General features: G+C 39.9%; 1 protein-coding gene across 1 annotated transcript in view; it reads left to right on the top strand.

The window, feature by feature from the left end:
• syne2b (spectrin repeat containing, nuclear envelope 2b) overlaps positions 1-21,567 on the top strand; it is a gene marked incomplete at its 5' end in the record, with an annotated part of 145,516 nt that overhangs the window by 82,969 nt on the left and 40,980 nt on the right. The window contains 20 exons of the mRNA XM_082515097.1: positions 88-213; positions 493-621; positions 2,231-2,365; positions 3,027-3,104; positions 4,101-4,268; positions 7,667-7,999; positions 11,264-11,497; positions 12,190-12,312; positions 14,088-14,203; positions 14,427-14,538; positions 14,791-14,925; positions 16,609-16,767; positions 17,201-17,395; positions 17,613-17,708; positions 17,880-18,080; positions 18,160-18,333; positions 18,692-18,814; positions 19,752-19,945; positions 20,232-20,370; positions 20,517-20,756. Of these exons, the coding sequence (XP_082371223.1) occupies positions 88-213; positions 493-621; positions 2,231-2,365; positions 3,027-3,104; positions 4,101-4,268; positions 7,667-7,999; positions 11,264-11,497; positions 12,190-12,312; positions 14,088-14,203; positions 14,427-14,538; positions 14,791-14,925; positions 16,609-16,767; positions 17,201-17,395; positions 17,613-17,708; positions 17,880-18,080; positions 18,160-18,333; positions 18,692-18,814; positions 19,752-19,945; positions 20,232-20,370; positions 20,517-20,756 (3,210 nt within the window). The remainder of the gene's footprint in view (positions 1-87; positions 214-492; positions 622-2,230; positions 2,366-3,026; positions 3,105-4,100; positions 4,269-7,666; positions 8,000-11,263; positions 11,498-12,189; positions 12,313-14,087; positions 14,204-14,426; positions 14,539-14,790; positions 14,926-16,608; positions 16,768-17,200; positions 17,396-17,612; positions 17,709-17,879; positions 18,081-18,159; positions 18,334-18,691; positions 18,815-19,751; positions 19,946-20,231; positions 20,371-20,516; positions 20,757-21,567) is intronic.

Here is a 21,567-nt window from a genome sequence, read left to right as displayed (position 1 = left end):
GTCAGTTAGTTAATCCATCAGTCAGCTGCTCAGATATTTTATCTACAAGAAGATTGGTGCGAACTTTCTGCTTCACTCTGTTTGTAGAAGGTTCCTGCGTTATTTATCCAGCAGCCTCCAACTCCCACACAAGCCAAAGCTCAGGCGGTCCAACAGACGACCACTGAACTCAAAACATCTGCATCTGAAAAAGCTACATCTGAGGAGGCTGAGGTGAGCTTGGTCTATAAATAACATAAATAAGTAAATACAAGTTAAAAAAAATCATGAAACATCACTGTTACATGAATTATAATATGTATAAAACTACAAAAAATAAAAGTGAATGTCATTTAAGTTCTTTATTATAATGCAAGTTATTTTACAATGGCAGCGACAGTAGTTGAAGGATAAAGTTAAGTTATATTGTGTCAGTCATTATGTGATATTCCAAACACTTCATATGTGGAACATAATTTAAGCGAACCTGTACGGTGTGCTTTCTCTCAAAAGGAAGAGCAGGGTCAGATCAGAATTGCTCGTGTTGAGGAGGATGTACTGCGGAGGTCTGGAGCTACACTGCTGACTGTGGAGCAGTCCTCACCTGAACAAAGGCAGGCCCCAACACCTGATATTACCCAGGTAAGAATACCATGGACAGAGAAAAAAGAAGCTTATAATCACACAGTTAATTCATTAAGTTCATTGAAAAAGCTCTTCTTTATGACACATACCAGCATACAAGAACACCTGCAAAAAATAAAAAAGCAAAGAAATTGAACAGATTGGCCTTTTGGGGCGTGTCAGGACAAAGTGTGCAATACCTGGTACTCGCATGCGTAGTTCCTACATGTGTTATTAACAAACTGGTAAAAAATTAAAAATAAAATCCCCAAAGTGTCATTTAACTTCCTGTGCATGCTTAATATTACTAATGTTTACCAAGAAATGTTTTTTTGTTTGTTTGTTATGTGTGCGTGCGTGTGTGTGTGTGTGTGTGTGTGTGTGTGTGTGTGTGTGTGTGTGTGTGTGTGTGTGTGAGTGTTCAAGACATTTCAAGTTCTCAGACTAGGACAATTGTGCACTCATTAACAGAAAGATATTTTAATTATTGACAAGATTAGTTTGAACTTAGAGAAAATAATTTGAATAAATGATAAAAAAAAACCCCCAATAAATATTGAAGGTTGGCAAGATATGTAAAATACTTCAAGTAAATATGTTGCTTCAATTATCTGCATTGTAACCTGCTCAAAAAAATGGACACTTTTTAATCAGGTCAGTTATACTTCTCGGATGTTGATCTGGTCAGTTAAGTTGCAGAGAAAGTTTTCTGTGACTCCCAGCACGGTTTCAAGAGAATGGGGGAGTTTCCAGGAGACAGGCAGTTACTCTAGGACAGCTGAAAAAAAGGACAAAGAAAGTCCTTAACCCATGAGCAGCTTGCATCAGCACCACATGCTACAAAATGATCTCCAGCAGGTCACTAGTGTGAGTGTCTGTAACCAAAAAATCAGGAACAGACTTCATGAGGATGGCCTGAGGGCCCACGTCCTGGAGAAGCCACAGAGAACATTATGCTGCTTGTAACATTGATCAGCATGACCGATTCAGCTATGCATGGGTCAGTGATGGTCTGGGGAGGCATATCCATGGAAGAACACACAGACCTCTACAGGCTAGGCAGACCCTACACTGGTAGAGTGAGTCCTGGGTTTCTCCTGGTGCACCACAATGCCCAGCTTCATGTGGTGAGAATACAGAACAGCTCGGGGACATTATGGGAGGTGAAACCAGCTGTTGCCTTTTTGGGAGCATACACCAGTGTTGTCAGGCATACATACAAGCATCCAAAGGCCATGAAAAAACTAGTTGCTACAAAGCATTTGACTAGCCTGACACAAATTCTTTTACTTTGATTTTCAGGGCGTGTTTGAATTGAGCCAGCTGTAGGCTGATCCTTTCCAGTTCAATTTTTTTGAGCAGTGTATTTACTAGAAGCTTCAAGTAGATATAACATTATGAGTCATATCAATCTAAGGCTTTACAGGGAAGCACATGATCTATTTTGCACATCTAAGAAGTCTTCTACTGTTGTATAACTTGTTAGTGGCCATTAAAAACAAAATGTTAATTTTACTTAATATCAAAGAAAATATTGGAAACAATAAAAACTCAAAACTGGCCAGGCTAGATTTTTAACCCCCACTTGTGTCACTCTACACATACTGTAAGCGTGTTTCCGTGTCAGCAGCGGAAGCATCAAGGCGTGCTCCAGGCTGAAGAAGCCACAGAAAAAAAAAGCAGTGAGGAACAGAGAGTGGAAGAAGGTGGAGGAGGTTTTTATTGGTGGCTCTGGGATGTTTTCCTGGGCTCTTCACCAGAGGTAAAGATGAGTGAGAGCTGCTGTGGAAAATCAATAAATCTCTGTTCTTCCTCTGTCCTTCACTCGTTTTCAACAGTTCTTTTCCTGGTGGAGTTCTTTGTGACCCGAGGTCACCCGCTTATGGTGTAGGTGGGCGGGATCTGCTATAATAAATTCCATCGCAAGTTGTGGAACAAATTATAGGAAAAGTTTGAAATTTTTAAAACTGATAACACACCTGAGACCCAATGACTGATCATGACATCACGATTCCCACCAATCCAGTCAAATGACATCATTTGTAACAGCTGTATGAATAGTCGCTGCCATTCTTTGAGCTGGGTCACTCTGATCTCCACCGCTGGCACTGTCCCCTCACCCTCCTCATCCCTACTACCATCTCCCTACTCATGATATTAAATTCCTTCCTGATCATTAATACATCTCTGCTATTGCTGCAGATTTGAGTTATTTCTTTTCCTTCTTCCACCCTACTGCACACTGGATTTGTTGATCCATATGACAGTATCAAACACGCATATGGATGTATTACAGATGGATACTGTGTTACCTTAGATGAATGAATTCATTTTACTCAAAAATGTTTTTTATTTTCAGCAGCTTAACATTTTGGTCTGCTTGGTTATATAGAAGGCTATAACATTTGTCATTGTGGTGTCAGGAACCTGTGGTTGTTGCCTCAGAAGAGACTGAAGCTGCCACTGGACAAAGCACTGAACAGCCTACAGAAGACACAAAGGTAAATAAACTTTCATCAGTGAGAAGCCACTGAGTGATGAATTAGTAATGAATTTAATAAGTATTTCATGGATACATCTTAAGAGCCCAAAAAAGAAGGCATCATCACATGGGCCAAGATATGAAAACATGTGTGGGTCAGTACCACCAGGGGTTTTAGGTGAAATCACTGTGAGACCTTGCCCCAGCCTATTGTGTGATGTATTGAGGTCACCTTAAGTAAGGTGTGAGTGGAGGTTGAGGATTGGGGGTTAAGGCGCCTGGGAAACCTGTAGTGGTAATGACCCATGTCTTTTTCCACTTGTTAGCTCATGTGGTGATAACTCCCACCAGGGGTTAAATACCTGGGATCCACCTTATGGTTTTAGAACTGAGGAAGCTTCTTGGATGAGAAGTCCTTCTTTTTCAAGCTCTTGAGACTGCCGTGACCTTTATAACTGAGAACCTACACGGACGTATTCTTGGGCAAATGCAATGCTGTTTTTAATCAAATATGGTAGAGAATGAAAATAATAAAAATCAAGAATATCTTAAGCCATCATGTAAGTTATTAAAAGATTTTTTATTTTGGACTCCTAAACCGTTTTGGTCATTGTTTGAATAAGTGGGCACAAAAATTACAGTGTAACAACATTTTTTTCTAGTTTTTTAAACTTGTAATGAATTTATGACTAAGCCTTTATGTATATAATATATACATTTGTGAGTATATGTATAGAAAACAAAGACGGCATTACATTGTTTTATTGATTTTATTTATTTGAGGTTTTATTGGCAAAAAGGATTGAAAATAAATCAGACTCATTGCATTTCTTTTTCATAATACAATGGGTTGTACTAGATAACATAACATCAAAAATCCTCTAACATTATGTAACATAGTTCCTTAACAGAGTGTATGAGTGATATCTTATCTGGTGACATGGTAGAACTAAGTGGTCAATGTATTTAACTGACTGACCTGAGTGAGCGTCTAACCCTGATCATATTTCTTCAGGACGTTGAGGGCACCACTGACACCACAGAAACAAGTTCATCTGAAGCTTTATCAAAACCCCTGGGCGCAGTCACAACTCAGTCACTGCCTGAGAGTATGGTAAACACATCGCCGACCGTAAAAGTCTCCAAATCCAGCTCTGGGTCACAGCAGAAATGTGTAGTCTCCTAGATCTAGAACTTGTAGAACTGCATCTTTTTTTTCTCATCAATCTAAACCTAGAACCATTTCTGTGCAAAATCTCCAAGCACACCTCAAAGCGAGCCTAGAGGCCACTGTTTGAAGACTTATAGACCTTTCATGTCTTTGCTGGCAATAGCGTCTACGCAGCATCGTAAATCTGTCACCTTTTTCTGGATCTAGTTTGAAAACAGTTCTAGAATCAAGATTTCTATTCTTTCTCTATAGTCCCCTAGATTGATTCCTCCAACTTTTTCTATTCTAGCCTCTATTTCTGAGCCACTAGGTGTTGGATTGACCTCCCACATTACTCCAGACCAGACGCTTTACTGCCTTCTGTTGTACTCATATTGGGAGTCATTTCTTTTTTTGAGCGAGCGGTAGCGTCTCGCTTTTCTCAAAATAGTGGTTTTGTAAAGCCTTTGTAGAACCAAATGACTCCTTTACAAGAAACAACTCTAGAACACCTACTTATCATTGAAATCATTTAGAGTACCCCTCTCCTCTAGAATGTTGTAGAACGAGTCCTGTTTGTTCCTGTTTTTCTTTGACAGCAAAACTTAGAGCTCCTGTCTTCTTGTAGAAGTAAACCAAGGACACTTTTTCTTCTAGAACCAGTTCTAGAGCTCCTGATGTTAGGGTTCTTTTAGACATGTCTCACAGTGCATTTACATGGCAGATGATTGCTTAAAATTGTTTACATTTGAATCCTTTATTATGTCTTACTGCATGGCAAAAACTAAAGTGCAGGAAAGAACCAAAGCAGAGGTTTGCCAAATAAGTACTTTTCAAGTTTATTTCTGAGTTTAGACGAAGGATTACTGAGCCTGCAGAGAAATCTGCTTATTCTTTGACAAGTCAACACCACTGACACGTGGTTCAGGATGACACAGCACTACATCTGCTACAAATGAGAAGTGGTTGCTGATGGTTACCGTTTTACCCCCCAAGAAAACTGAAAGTAGGCGGATGGTATTTTGTATGTGTGGTGGATGTTTTTAACAGTCTGTATTAAGCCTTTGCCTTAGCATGGACCTTTATTCTGATGGGTTAGTTTTATTAAAACAGAAACAAAGTGTATTAATAGACACATTTTGTGAGCCATGTTTTATAATGTATCTTATAGGGAATGGTGATTTAAAATGTTAAAACTTTTTGATTGTTGACCTTTTCATTTACCATCTGGGCTGATTTACCAGCAAATGCAGAGCATATGTGATAAAATAAATATTTCTTTAGTTGCTTCTGTGCATCTGCCATTTGTATTTCCATAAGCTCATAAAGTGGGGTGTGTTGTTTACAGATGTGATTGACTCGATCACTGCCCTGCAGCAGGACAGTGTGGATAATGATTCCTGCTTTGTCATGAATAAATAAACTAATAAATATTATCACTCTTTAAAATACACCTTTTATACTTAAGACCTTAATTATCTTGTGAAGATGACTGTTGGCCATGAAAATGCACTGGTTTATCATGAATGCTGAGTCACTGGCTGCTGTGCACAGATGGAAACTTTGTAAATCCCACTGCAGTGCTTACTTTTTATTCAGAAGTAAGCATTTAATAAATCGTCCTAAAACAATCTCTACGTTACAGTAGTGTGTTTACAATTAGGGAAATCTTTTTTTTTTTAAAGAAAGAAAAATCTACAATTTTTGGAGATACAAGGTTTTCATCTGAAAGCAGCAGACATCTTACATTACCTGGCATGTGCTGTACTACATCGTTTTCCTCATGTTTTTCCCCCATTCTGTCTGCATATCATTAAAAGAAAGAGAAAAAAGAGCACAAATACAAATAAACCCACAATAGTGATCCACTCCTCTGTCTCTCTTTTTCTGTGTCAGGAGCTCATGAAGGGACAGAGGGGGTTTGCATGAAGGGGGCGGGGGGCAGACACCCAGAGGGGTATATACAGTACATAAAGCACGTATAACACTTTCCAAAAATACATTCACAAGAGAGCTAGTGATTAGCGATTGAGTAATCTAAAGAGGGAGACAGTGCTACTTGATTAATGGAGGCATGAATGAAGTCCAGTTCTGTAACATTAACATCTGGAAAGACTCTGATAAAACCCTCTTGACACAGAGGCAACACTGACCAACACACACTTCCTAAAATAAGTGAAGGATCAGCACCTCTACCTTCACATTTACGATTTCAGGACCGAACTGAAATCGATACATTTTTAAATTGGCATCAAGTTGAAGCACACCAAAAGCGCTGTCCTCCTGCTAACATCCTAACCATTCAGGGGTGGATGAGGTGGTGGTTGCAGACAAACAGGCTGGACTGAGAAACTTATCTAAACTTATCTACAACTCACTGATTTCATATCTTAACCTGTGATGCAACATTGCAGCTTGATGTGAAGTTTTCTCAGTTTACTCATATTGCTGTATGTGTTTCATCTGCATTTATCATGAATGCACCCTAATGCACTTCTCACTTACATTTTTTGAACTCACGTCCATGCAGAATATTTGAAACTTGTGTTCCAAACATCCCTTTTTTGTGGCAAGAAAGTGAATTTTTATGCACACAGTATACTAACGTTTTCCTAACTAAATTAAGCCATTCATACTTGATTGATTTGATGAAAAACAGCCCTCTAAAATTACAAAAGCAAAGTCAGGAAGTATTTTAAAATTATGATCTATTGTTTCAAATTAATAAATGATAGAGCTGAGGGGAGCAACTTGTTTTATGATTGTGAAATGGGTGCACTGAGTTCAGATTTATAATCTATGTAAGAATGGTTTTACAGAGGATATTTTCCACACCACCTCCTGACATCAAAGGCTGATGAATAATGAACAGTGTGAGTAATTTTGACATTCCTCCTGTTAAGGCTGCATAGGTTCCTCTGCAGTTCCTTCACGACTGTGTGCACAGAGATCAGTCATGAAAGGAAATCAATCCATTATTTTACACAACAGTTTAAACTTATACAGTGAAAAGTGAGAATAATTCACTGTAAAAGTGAAGCAAGGATTACAAATGTAGTAAAAACAGTGAAAAGGACGTCAGAATGTATAAAAGCATTCAAGCACCAATCAGCTGTTTCCCAGCTACAAATTTCCCTGACAGGTTCTGGAGGAAGTGGGAGGGTGTTTGGATCCTGCGTTTAAGGCTTACTCAGCTTACCTGGCCCTCTGTCCTCAGTCAGCTCCACCCCTGTCGCCTGAGGGCTCTTTTCTTTCTGTTCCTCTGTCATTCTGTCCCTGCGGCCCTGCCACAGCTCCAGGAAGTGGTTTCAGGTGGGTGGAGCTCAGAGAGAGAAAGAAAGAGGAGTGAAACAGAGCGAGGGAAAGAGAGATAACCAGTGCGGGGGGTAAGTTACTGGGAGTGGTAGAGTGAGAACAAAGAAACAGGTTAGAAATATTTGTTTATATCAGTATTAGAGCTACAAACTTCAGGAACCAGTCAGCTTTTACTCTTCACTTTCCTCATCTTCCTCCCTCTCTACCCTGAAACTCTGGAGCAGAGAGGCTTAGCTGGGTGTGTTGTGCTTGTCTGTCAGGAATCAGACCAGCAGGTTGGATCCCAGTCTGGACCTCGCCTCTTTGAAGGTGTCCTCCATGTGTGCCTGGAGAGGCTCAGCCAGCTGGAGCTGTGGCTGCAGAAATCCCAGAGGAGTCTTCAAGCTGCCGGTGTTGCCGGTGTAGCAACTATGCAAGACAGCGTGGAACAACAACTGCTTACCTGTCAGGTAAGCTCCGCCCACCAGGGGGACCAGCCCCCTCCCAGAATTTACAAGAGACAAATGTTACCTCAGTCGTCTCTGTGCTGACTGTGTTGGCACACTTTACAAGCCCACATTACATTCACGCAGTCTTTTTTCAGTATGATGAATTTCAAAGTCACATAGACGTAATACAGTTATTTAATATTGTTTTTATTCAGGTTGTGTCAAAATTTGTTAAAATGTACTTATTTAACTTTTTTAAAGCTTTTTTAAGGACTGCAAAATAATCTGAGGAAGTCTACTAATGGACTCCACATAAACAACAAATAGATATCATTGACAAAAAGCCGTAGCACGGACATCTGAAAAACTTTAACCTCTTTAACCTTTGCCCTTACAGTCACCAAATCAATGGGTTCTCATTTAAAAAATGCTAAACTACATCACATCTGGTAACTGCCATCAGGAATAAAAGCCTGCTTTGAAGCTATTATCGCTTTGTTAATCAAAGTTTTAATATTGTTTGACATAAATCAACAGAATAATTAATGCTATGCAACAAGACCTATAACAAGACAGACTTTTCTTCTGACATTGTGATGATTCACAAAGAGATGCAAGGAGGAAATTATAGTTCCAAAATGTTGATACACTGTGTCAAATGGTAATAAAACCGAATTATTGATGTGCAAATCTCATAAACCCACATTTTATTTACAATAGAGCATGGAAAACATATCATGTGTTCAAACTGTTCAAGTATTTTAACATTTCATGAAAAATGTTGGAGATTGACAGCAGCAGCATGTCTCAGAATATCAGCAAAGCACAAGGCCACAAATCCATAATGGATGCTCATAATCTTTGGGCCCAGAGGCAGAACTTCATTAAAAGATATGATATGATTTTGTCACTGAAATCACGGCATGTGCTCAGGAACACTTCATCATTGTCTCTGAACACAGCAAGACATGCCTTCTGCAAAATGGAGAGCTCTATCACGCAATGAAGAAGCCATATGTGAACATGACCCAGAAATGCTGCCGTCTTCTCAGGGCCAAAGTGCATTTTAAATAGAAGGAGCAAAAGTAGAAAAGTGTTCTGTCATCAGACACACTGAAATTTGACATTTTGGTTTATAAGAAATGCAAATCAAAGCATCATTTTTGTTTTTTTATCTACATTTTACACAGCATTCCAACATTTTAGAATTTGGTTTGTAATAAACGCTACTGCTGAATGGAACTAGGAGGTGTTAGACAACACACAACATTTCAATTTTTGATGATTTCTTTTGCTTTTCTTTTTTTATCATAGCAATTTATCGCCCTGCCCATATTTTGTTTCACATTGCGATATTTGAATATACAGAAAAGTGAAATGGACTTTGCACTGGCAACACAGCCCAGTATGTAATGCAGTAGATGTGTGTTACTTCTTCTTCAGAGAAGGGGTTAAGGAGAGCTTTTTATGACACAGAAACTGCTCTTCATGGATGCTTCTATTTGCCGTGTATTATTCTTCCCCCCTTGTGCTCATATCAAAGCTATTTCAGATGAGTCTGGTTGAGCAGAGTTCATTAACTGTTACCTACTTAGGTTTCTGTAATCTCTGTAGTTGGGTTCATGTTTTCTTGTTCAGCACAGATTGTCAATTCAAACCTCAGCAAAGTAAAAGAAAGACTTTCAGGTATGGAAGGCCTAACCTTACTGTTACTGACAGTCATTAAATCCCTTAAAAACATGGCCTCTTTGGAATAGTTGCAAAGATCTTACTCTTCTTAAACTTTTTGATGCAGATGTCTGATTGGATATGACTATCGCTCTCATTGTTAAATGTGATTGTGGCTATAAACACATGGCATAAAACAATTTCATAGGTGCAGAGTTCATAGTAGTGCCTCCATGTGCCAGCTACTGTGTAGCTGCAGAGGTGGTGTCCAAAACAAAAAAAATGAAAAAATCAACATGTCAGGAATAACCAAGTAGCAAAGCTTCACTAAGGCAGCGCACTCCCTGGGCAGTATTTACTTTTAAGAGTGTAATAGTATTGTATTTTGTATATAAACATATTATATAGGAGTAGGTAATGACTAACAGGTATTGTAAATCACATTTAGAGGTTTTAAAGCAGCATTACTTTTTCTGTTTAAACATTCAATCAGCTGGGGCAATATAACAGCTTACAGTCAGTAGCATCATGCCCTAACAGGATTCAACATTATCTTTATTCAAGCTTTAGCAGGAATTTTCTATTCAAGGACTCCTGGCTTACCCTGAGAGTGTAACTTGAGCCTCCATTAAAGTTTCAGGCGTTAAACACATCTCACAGGCACACATCACATTTTAATGGAGCATTAAAATGAGCCACTGAGATGTATCTTCCTATTCAAATTAGCTCCGTCATGCATCACCCACATATAACTTTGACATCATCAATGTGCTCGGCATTTTTCATTTAAGCTGAGCTCCAGAGCTAAATCTTTGTTTTATTTTAATTGTTGTTTTTCGTAGTGGTGTCAAAACAGAGCAGGAGGCGAGGTAATAAAGGAGTGAAAACAATAAAGAAAAGAAGGGCGTATCTAAGAGGTGGAGCTTCCAAGGCCAGCCTTCAAATAATGAAGTCCTGGCTGGTGAAAATGTTACACGTGAAACAGACAGTTAAAAGAATGAAAAGATTTAATGCTACTGTCTTTTATAAATAAACACAATGGAAATATCTTAAACTGATATAATTGATATAATATTAAAAGAGCAATATTTCAAGTTGACATCAAAGAACTGAAGTTTTAACTGAAGTTAAAAGATGTTGAACAAATAAATGGTGTGTAAAATATCTGAAGGACATGTGCTCACAGGAGCTAAAAGGTCAGGTAAACTGTAAGAACTGTGAGAACCTGAACACTTATTTGTACTCCAAATACTGAAGCATGCTGAAATGTTAAAGTCTAAACAACACAGTTGAGAATTCATTGAAGTCTGAGTCATGGAAGAATTTTAAAGATCAGTGATAGTTAAATTATGGAAGGGAGGTGGAGAAACGCTAAGGGTGTCTAATAATACTCAGCTAAATGTAACCTGATATTCAAATGACTTGCAAACTAACTGTTCCACTCAAACACTACAAACAATAAACAAATTGCTAAAGAAGCAGGTGATCCAACTGGCAAATCTCATATTGGACAACTGCAAGCTGCTTTGCAACCTACCTACACTGCAGATGGACAAGTCTTCTTAGGATTACAGTGGTCTTGACTGTATTCGTGTGTGTTTGTTTGCTGGTCTACAGGAGATGTTTCTGGAGATTGAGCAGAAGGTAGCCAGCTTGTCAGCTCTCAGTCAAACCGCTGACCAGCAGCACCAGCAGAGTGAACTGGGAGCTGCGGGATCCCAGCAGGAGGCAGCTGAGCTTCTTACCACCAGGCTGGAACTCCTGAAAAACAACCTGATGTCCTTTCAACAGATGCTACAGAACAGACAAGAAGAGGAGAGGATGAGCAGCAACAAAGGGCCCCAGGAGCAGGTACATACACTAAATCTTTGGCAAATGGCTGCATAGTTGTTTTGTATTCAGTTGTTTGGGGTGGCTGTGATTAGAAGGTTGCTGGTTAAATCTTTGGGCAAGACAACCCCAAGTTGCTCCTGATGAATTCACTGGAGTGTGAATATTTGGCAGAATTAATGGATGTATGAGGCCCTTTGAGTGCTCAGGTGGAGTAGATAAATGCCACCAGTCCATTCACAATTTTCCTTACTCAGTTAAATTCATTCTTATGTTAAATTAACTTCACTTTTGCTCTGAAAAACTGTCCCTTTAGGTTCCTGGATAATTTCAAACTAAGATTTATCATCAAAAGCAAAGCAGCATAACGTATTATATTCTTTCAGTCTGTGTTCTTGCACGCTCTCTAGTCCTGCTTACAAACTTTAACTGAGGTTGCAGGTTTACAACTGTGCCGCTGAAAGTAACGTCACACTAGGTACTGTGTGGCAAAGTCTGCCTTTGATAATTATTAACAGCTCTGCAGATAAACTAGTGCAGGCTCACCAGCAGCTCAATAGTGGCGTCCTTTCATAAGCAACACATCGCGTACATGTTTGCATTTAGACTTGTTTCTTAAAGCTGCTACCTTCAAGAACTCGTACAGTTGAAGTGATACTGATAAACTCTTTAGCTTTCATTCTTGTGTGTACATTTCACCTGTTTTTCCACAGCATTTAGTTTCTCAGGCAGATTGCCAGCTTGAGTCTAAAGGGAGGCGCAGCAACAGTGTTCAAGAGATCTTCTCATCACCTAAAAACAAACTTCTCAGACACAGCAGCCTGCAGCAGCAGAAGGTACTGATGCCATTAGCTGCTTTGATGTTAGGTTCCAGTGGTGTGGGATTTTGTGTATTTCATGTGTCTGACTGCTTTTTGTGTATTTCACCCAAATGCAAACATTCAGAACATCCTGGGGCATTAAAAATCCCTTCTACCAGCATGTTTTCACGTTTTCCTGTGACATAAGTACATAGGATCAGAGGTGGATGTCAGTATTTAATTTTGTTAATATCAATAAGTTTTTAGCTGTGGCACTTTCTGCATACTTCAACCCCTGAGCAACCCATTGGTTAATTTTCATTACTGACACTGGATTGCCCAATCAAATCTCCCCTACATTCCCTGCCCGTCAGTGCACCCAGTGTTGCCAACTTAGCGACTTTGTCGCTATATTTAGCGAGTTTTCAGACCCCCTTAGCGACTTGTTTTTCTAAAAAGCGACTAGCGACAAATCTGGCGACTTTTTCTGGTATTATTGGAGACTTATTTATGACGACTTTTTGACGTGACAGGGCGTGTTGCTCTTACTCTCAACAAGCAGCGGTGCTGCCTTGGGCACCTCACCCGTGCCAAAGCGCTCCCAGGCGGAGGATAGTCCTCCCTCAACTGCTATCAGGGCAGGAGATGTTCACACCTATGCGTCCAAACGGCAAATGAATCGCGCATGAGCGAAGCCGCTGCTCCCGCACTGACTGTAACGCAGTCAATTCTTCTTTTAATGTTTTGCTGTTTTGTGGATCACAAGGTTTAAAACTACTTATAAACACACACTCTCACACACAAAGTAACTCCACCAGAGTGCCAATTTCGGGTCACTTTTTCCGGTCCAGGCCAGGGTAAAGATTTGTAGTTCTAAATAAATTCTAACTGCATTTAGGACGTTTTTTACTCACTTTATGTCTCTTCCGCGATGTTATTTCTCTCTCCAACAACATAGGTTAGTTACAATTACATTAGCATGATCAATTATGCAAATTAGATGATGGCGTCATTTGGCGACTTCTAGCGACTTTTAGGACAGCCAATAGCGATTTTCCTTACTGAGGAGTTGGCAACACTGAGTGCACCTCGTAGAGGCTAAGAAAAGCCAAAAGGTGGAGCTGAAAAGCTGAGAGAAAAAGAAAGAGAAACCATGAACATACCATGATTTGAACAGTGGGAGCAAATTGTGGCAGCATCAGCTTGATAGTATTTGTATCCCACTGTATAAAGAGCTAACATCGCCAAAATTTCATTATAATAAGTGTTTGTGAGCTAAAAATCAAGAATGTGTTTACTGTTCGGCCACGATTTGCACAGCCCAGCGTGCTCCCAATGCAGGGGAAACAAATTCTGTCGGGGAGGCCTACCTTGGCACCGCCGTTGTGCAGGTGAAGCCGAAGGCAACATATGCCTCGTCATATTTTCTAGTTTTTGGTTTGGAAGCATATTTGGCGACGCTTCATCCTCTGCTTTGCTTTGTGCGGGAGCCCCGTCAAAGACCTGTCCATTATGCTAGCAGTGTCCAAGCAGGGTTTTTTTTTCTTTCTTTCTTTCTTTTTTTTTTACCGCACCCCCGCAATGGCTCTGTGCCCCCCACTTTGGGAACCACTGACCTAATAGCTAGCGGGAAATAATTAGAAAGGGAGCGATTCAAGTAAAATAAATGGCTGCTTTGACAATAAGCCCCCGCTAATAGATGAAGTATGGCTTTTAATTTGTGTCAGTATGTGACGTGACACAGACACACAGACATTGTATCAAATATAAACAGTTAAAATTGTTAAACTTGATATTTTACTTTTGTGTAGGAGCTGGAGCTCGAGCTCAGTGAACAAAGAGGACTAACTCAGGCCATCGCCAGGCGTGGCAGCAGAGCGCTGCTTTACAGCCAGGAGTCCGAGGACCACAGCCAGCTCTCACTAAGGCAAAACAGCTTCTTCACTCTATTAAATTGTTGTCAAACACATATTACAGAGTTTTAGTTGTTTTAAAATATAACATACATTTACATTTTTAAATAAGGTATTTTACTTATAGGACGAAGAAAAAGACTACAGTATTTTCTTAATTCAACTTCAATCTATATAGAAAGAAAGAAAGCTGGAGTGAGATGAAGTGTTAATTTTCAGCTTGTTCTCTGGCTGCAGGTCGCCTCCTGCTGCGGCTGATGAGGAGGAGGATTCGGCTCAGAAGAAGTGGGATCACCTTCACAGTCAGCTGCTGGCTTTGGAAGAGAGCTGGCTGCTTCCTCCCTCCGAGGTAAGGCCTTCATCGTGAGACTGAGGTGCTTGATTATCACATTTCAAATACAAGAGAGAAAGGGACAAATCGGTGTTCTCGCCATGCTTGATTATCACCTTCTTTGAGCAGATGCCACTTTGTTGTCTCGTTGGTGTTATGGGAACTCCTGCAGGGCATGATTAGAGTAGCGTGTGTCTCTAACTTTTCCTCTGATGTTTTTCTCCGTCTCTCTCTGTCTGTGTGGCTCTCTCTTTCTCTCTCTTTATGAAGGTGACAGACTCATCTGTGAAGCGTAGCAATGGAACAGCAGGATGCATGATTGCCAGAAAAAACCTGAAAGAGCTCCAGACCTGCATCAGCCATCTGAGAGAGCTGGGGCACACATCTGCAGAGCTTCTGAATCAGGTGAGGAGCCATTATATTAGGGTTGTTTGTCAGAGAGTATAGAAGCTGTTACACGAGGCCAGTTGCTGGTTTTCTTCTCAAGACTAGAGAGCCTGAGATAAAGCTGAAGGGATGTGAGATGATTAGCTTCCTAAATTTATATTCCCTTTAAAGGTAATATGTAATTTAGAATTATTTGTAACTATAACCAGTTAAATGTAATTGTATTAAATTAGCTTTCTATTAAGTTATGCAGCTTGCATTATCAGTGGCATAAACAATGTATGAGATCTGAAAGAAAAGAGTTTTATGTGATCAGTAAATATGTGATGTGATCCAAAACACAACTAATAAACAAATTCCAGCCACAGTTTTTACACTGTGTTCAGACTCAGTGGTGTTGATGCTGAAAATCTGAGCCCACTTTTTCTCCCCGAAAGATCAAAAATCAATAAGAAAACCAACAAAGTATAATATTGATCTTAGCACTGGGATCAGTGTCATCTTATCAAATAATTACAAGGTATAGGTATCAGAATCAGAATCAGAATACTTTATTGATCCCTGGGGGAAATTATTTTTTGTTACAGTGCTCCATTTTAAACCAACATTAAGACAAGACAGACAATACACTAACTAAGAATAGTATAATATATACATATATATACATACATAAGTCACTCATAAATAAATAGTTGGAAAAGAAACATGTGTAGCTGTAGTAGCAAACAGTGTGTTAAGTGGATGCGTTGTACAGGGAGATGGCCACAGGCAGGAAAGATTTCCTGTGGCGTTCAGTGGTGCTTTTCGGTAATCTCAGTCTCTCACTGAACGAGCTCCTGTGACTGACCAGCATGTCATGGAGTGGGTGGGAGGTGTTATCCAACATTGTCTTTATCTTGGACAGCATCCGCCTCTCCGACACCACCTTGAGGGAGTCCAGCTCCATCCCCACAACATTGCTGGCCTTACGGATTAGTTTATTAAGTCTGTTGGCATCTGCGACCCTCAGCCTGCTCCCCCAGCATGCAACAGCATAGAGGATCGCACTGGCCACCACAGACTCATAGAAAATCCTCAGCATTTTCTGGCAGATGTTGAAGGACCTCAGTCACCTCAAAAAATAGAGACGACTCTGGCCCTTCTTGTAAAGTGCTGTGGTGTTTTTAGCCCAGTCCAGTTTATTGTCAATGTGTACTCCAAGGTATTTATAGTTTATAGGTAAGGCTGGACCTCATTTTGAGTTGTCACAGGACTGAAAAGTGAAACAATCTTTAATGCAGCACCAATAATATAACTGATGCATGTTTTAATGTAATAATAATAACAATAATAATTTATTTATATGCAACTTTTAGGACACTCAAGGACACCTTACAGGCAATTAAGTATCAGAATCACAGTATGGAAAATAACAGTTGGACAACACCAACTAAACGTCAATATGCATAATATTAAAAATTCTAATAAATTGAGGTCCCTGGGCTGATTCGCTTTAATATTTGATCAAGAAATTTGCTATTGTCCACTTTAAAAAACATTAAAAAAATTATAGTAGTAAAGTAAAAGATGAAAGGAAATCAACTCAGCCTTGCATAAAACTGAAACAAATATCCTAAAAGAAAACCTTTGTGGATGTAGGCCAAATTTTAATAAATTGTTAACATGACCCTGCTAACGGTTTTGCTCATCTTTCATACCCAGGCCTGCCCTGCTGAGGGAACCCATCAGACCGTTGATGAAGGTTTGTTTCATGTATTGCATGGAGCATCCCTGTGCCTGGACTCAATGAAAAGCATGCTGTGCTCACCTGTTCTGGTGACACATGAAGAAGAACCCCAGCTGAGGCTGCTTCACCTACAGGTGAGACGCCTCACTGCAAAGAAGCACTTAACATCAGATGTTTACGGTTGTTTTCAGTTTCAAAATTGTCATCATCAGCATTCCTGCATCTATGGCTGAAAAATCTGAGGCGTGATAGTGACTTTAATGATCCCCCTTCATTTTCTGAAGCATCAGTGTGAGGCTTGTTGTTACTTTCCGTGAGCTATTTCTGTAGACACTGACATTACCTTTAAAGGGAAGTGTCATGATGTGTTTTTTTTATCCTTAACTTTTTGTGCAACCATATCAGCTTTTAACTTCACACTGCAATTTTTATGGCTCAGTGTTCTTAATTCTGACATTTTATCGACCCTTTTGGGAAAAAATTATAAGTGAAATATCAATAATGCATCTTACTGTTAGTTAAAGCTTAACTAAAAGAAGGATCTTTACTATTCATCTTCCTTTTCAGAGTCTCTCAGCAGAGCTTGCCACCCTTGGCAGTGAGCTTGTTTCTCAGGGGTCAAAGGTCAGCAATGTCCCGGGGTTAAAGTGTGGTCAGCAGTGCATTGATGATCTGTGCAGACTACTTCCTGTGGTCCAGATCGCGCTGGCCAGCAGAGAAAAGCAGCTCAGGATCCTGCAGGAGGACAGTGCAGAGAAACAGGTCTGCATGTGTTTTAAAATCAGTCAGTAAATTGCTTTATTAATACTGATAAAAATAGAGAAAGTAAGAAGACATAATATCTAACTTCAATTGAGATAAGTTTTAGCTTACTTGTTATATTGGTAATTTGCTCTGTTAATAGATCAGTCGACTCTAAATTGACTGTTTATTATCAAAATCTCTACAGGTTTTAATTGTTGGTGTGTTTATTTGTCAGGCTGCTGCTCACATCCAGGAGTCTCTGCAGCAGCAGGTCGAGGCTGACCAACACAATCTGCCTGCCTCTCTCATCCACCAGGCCACACAGCTGCAGGTGTGTTAGCGAGTGTGTCAAATGTGGGCTTTAGTGTTTATACGTTTACGTAGGTCACCAAGGTGGCCCATTAAATACTGAGAGGCAAGTTTAAGAATACTCAGAAACTGAATTATTCAGATGATGCAAGAGCATTTAAATCTTCAAATTTTCTGTCCTCCTGTTGTACAGGGTGAGTTGGAGACAGTAGTGGGCGGTGTCCGTTCCCACTGTGAGGAGTTGAAGAGCGGCGTGGAATTGCAGAAGCAATATGAGCAGCTGGTCCGCAGCTTTGAGGAGCTGCTCAGTCTGGGCTCTGATAGTTTCCCTCAGCAGCCTGACACAGAGCTCCGGAGCAGGGCCCAGCTCCAGAAGAAGCTAAGCAGTCATATGGTTAGTGTGGTGGAAAAAAAGAGTCCCATTGAAATAAGACAATAGATTATGATTTTCATGTCTACTTTTTCTTAATCAGAGGTTTTTCCAGTTCCTGGGCGATCACTTTGAAATCCTGCAGTACCTGACCAATAGAGTTTCAGATATGCCCCTAGAAAATAGGGAGGTTACAATAAAGGGTCTGCAGGACCAGGTGGCTCGACTGCAGCAGGATGGACTGGAGAAAGGGACCAAGATGCAGGAAACATTAGAGGTAGGTGCAATGTAGCTTACTTGCAAAGTGACTTTCAAGTAAAGAAAGAGAAATACAGTACATACAATAACGAAGAGAGAGATTTCATGGAAGCCACACCTTGCATCTCCCATCAAAGTGGAATGTGATTGCCGTTATACATTCTGAAAAGCACTTCCACTGGAACCTACTGACACCTCTATGCCTAAAGTTTGCCTTAATCTGTCCAGGCCACCAAAAATCCCCCAAATTCATTAACTTGTTCACTAGATGACAGATTTACACATATAGGCTATTAAAGGCACCACAAATGAGAAATGAGAATGAGGATTGATTTTAATGACATAACCATCACTGATAATCACAATGTCTGCCTCAGATGTGGTCACAATGGGAGAAGGACAGTGCATGGTCCGACTCCTTGATGAGAAGTATTGAGACATCATTTCCCAAAATCCCTGAGGGATCTGAGCAGGAATCAGAGAAGCCTCTCAGCTACAAGGTATTTTCTATTTTCTATTCCATCTACAAGGGATCATTTTTATTAATAAATGTGTTTTTTGCCCATCGAATTTACTAACAGGCAGCCAACTGGAGTACAGAGCACATCAAGCAATGTTCCATTCTATCTATCTGGGCAAGCTCTATGCTGTACTTTGTGCACTGCACTCAAAACCTAATTAGATCAATTAAATACACCCTAATAGGTTGTTTCTGTAGGGGTACAGGATGCTCCTTGGCTTTGATGTGAATTTTTAGCCAAGCACAGACTTCTGACCAAATGTAATTTTGGTTCTGTTCACTGTTGTTCTGCTTCCAGACTGGCAACGCATCAGTTTTGAAATGCACCTCAGAATGGTCTATAGTCAACAAAAATATATATGTGTTAAAATAGATAAAAACATAAACATAGAGGTTGTCTTCTCCTGCATCTTTGCTCTAGTTCAGCAACCAAATCTGCATGAGATTAATAGTAACAGCTCAGCTTAAGGTCTCGTTAAAATTTTGTTTAACATCGAATGTCAGCATGTATTCAGTAGTGAGTCTCATTCATAACTTGTTACAAACTCTCTTTTGAGGTCTGTCTTTATGAAACTTGTTTGGCTTTAAAGTTGTCCTTTGTTCACTATCAGGGTTATTATCTTAGATGAAAGTGAAATTGAAAAGTAGCACAAACCTTCACCCTTAGTCTTACATACCAGTTGCATGAGAGTTAGCAAACCTGATTTATTTTAATTGTGATAAGATGATGAGTCTGAAATCTCTAATGCCCTTCTGTGACTGTAGCCAGCAGACAAAAGGTGACTTCTCACAAAGATTTTTGTATCGCTCTGAGCATTAGCCTTTGTGTTGAGTTGAGTGAATATTCACGCATGTATGTATGAATTCATTTCATGGGTCTGTGCAGTGATATGCAAGTTCTCCTTGTCTGACTGCAGGAGCTGCATCGCATTTTGGAGGAGAATGAAGCGCGGGTCAGTCAGATGCTGGAGGGAGGCCGGCGACTGCAGAGAGCGGGTTTTAGTGGAGTGGGTGTGTCTGTCTGTAAACTGGAGGCTCGCTGGAGATCTTTGCACAAGAGGCTGGAGCATGAACGCACCAACTTTGACAAAGGAAGGAAACTGAAGAGCAGGTGACTGATGAAAAGCATGAAAGTCCGGGCCGTCTGACATAGAAAGTTGGAACTTGTCCTGAACTTAGACTAGACTGCGTGTAGTTTAGTTTAAGCTCATATCATATTTTAGAAATGTTTAGTGTGGTTTATATTGAGATGAAATAATAATAAAATTGTCAATCTAAATTTAAATTTAAAATAGGGTTGCATGCAATGAAAACCCCAATATTAGATAGTAAAAGATCTTTTGGTATGATGTTGTGTCAACTTGTTTTTAAATGTGCAACTTTTGCCCAAAAATCAGGTTTCGTCACAGCTCTGCCGCGCTGTCTCAGTGGATGAATGAGGCTAGACAACGGATCGATAGATGGAGTGAGCTCACTGTCTCATCCAGTGAGGAGATGGATGTTGAACAGAGGCGTGAGCTCTACCTCCAGTCTGTGGTGAGTAAGAGTTGAAACCATTGTTTTTTAGTTTTTTTTAAAATATTTTAGTTCTAGCACTTTGACCAACTTTTGCTCATTAGCAGCTCTTCCAGAGACCACAATGCACTTATGGAGAACAGACTAACGTAAGATTTTTAATGCAGGCTTTGACCAAAGAGTTGGAGGCCAAATCTGAAGTAAAGGTGGCAGTGACCGGTTCTTCGTCCCAGCTGCTGCAGCTGAGGGAAGCACACTCAGAAAGAGATCCTGAGGATAAAGGGACTCCTCTGCCCAAGACTTCTGACATAGATATGTGCTCCATCAACACTCAGCTCAGACAGATAGAGTTGGACTGGTCCAGTCTTCTCGTTGATGTGCCTGTTATTCAACAAACTCTGCACAAGGTGAGGATCTCCCCCCCATGTAGACTGTGACTTCTCTAAGTTAAACTATTCAGCATTTTACAAAAGTTGCGCTGTTTTCTGAACACAGGCAGTTCATTTCAATATAGAACTCCAATAAAAAATATTCAGCATGCTATATTCTACATGTTTTTGTTTTTTTTTAATTTGCCACATATAGCAGTAATGCACTTCAATTAAATATTCTCCTTCTTGTATTTTGGATCTCAAGAACAGAAATAACGGTGGCTCTGAAAGGTCAAGCACACTGTAACGCAAGAAAAAAACTGTAAATAGAAAAAGCACACAAAACAGAATGGAAGTTCAATAAAACATAACAGGAAAAAGATGCTACAAAAGCTGACCAAAAAACAAAACTCACAAAACACAAAAAAGGGTTTTGGGGGATAAAACAACATGAGGAAACAGTTGCGAATGTGACAAGTATGCAATTACATTCTTACATGAATCATGTGATTAAAATACACATTACCTGCATATTTTTATCCCTCACAACACTGGTGAACCGTTCACTTCTTTAAAGTGTGTCATAGTCAGAGATGGGCAGTAACGCGTTACTGTAATCTGATTACTTTTTTCAAGTAACGAGTAAAGTAAGGGATTACTATTGCAAAATCGGTAAATAGATTACCGTTACTTTCCCGTAGGAACGCTGCGTAACTGCGTTACTAAAACCGTGATTTTTTTGCGAGAATGTCTCATGACAGTGATGTAAGCAAGTGCGACGTTTGTGACAACAGCTGTGTGCAGATCAACAGTGGATAATATATCAAGTGCAGGAGAGAGTATGAGC

This window comes from Aulonocara stuartgranti (assembly GCF_965226115.1).
Source record: "Aulonocara stuartgranti genome assembly, chromosome: 19".
In the NCBI taxonomy this organism is placed as follows: Eukaryota; Metazoa; Chordata; class Actinopteri; order Cichliformes; family Cichlidae; genus Aulonocara; species Aulonocara stuartgranti.
Note: the sequence above shows the minus strand (reverse complement) of the source record. Positions and strands in the feature narration are given on the sequence as shown.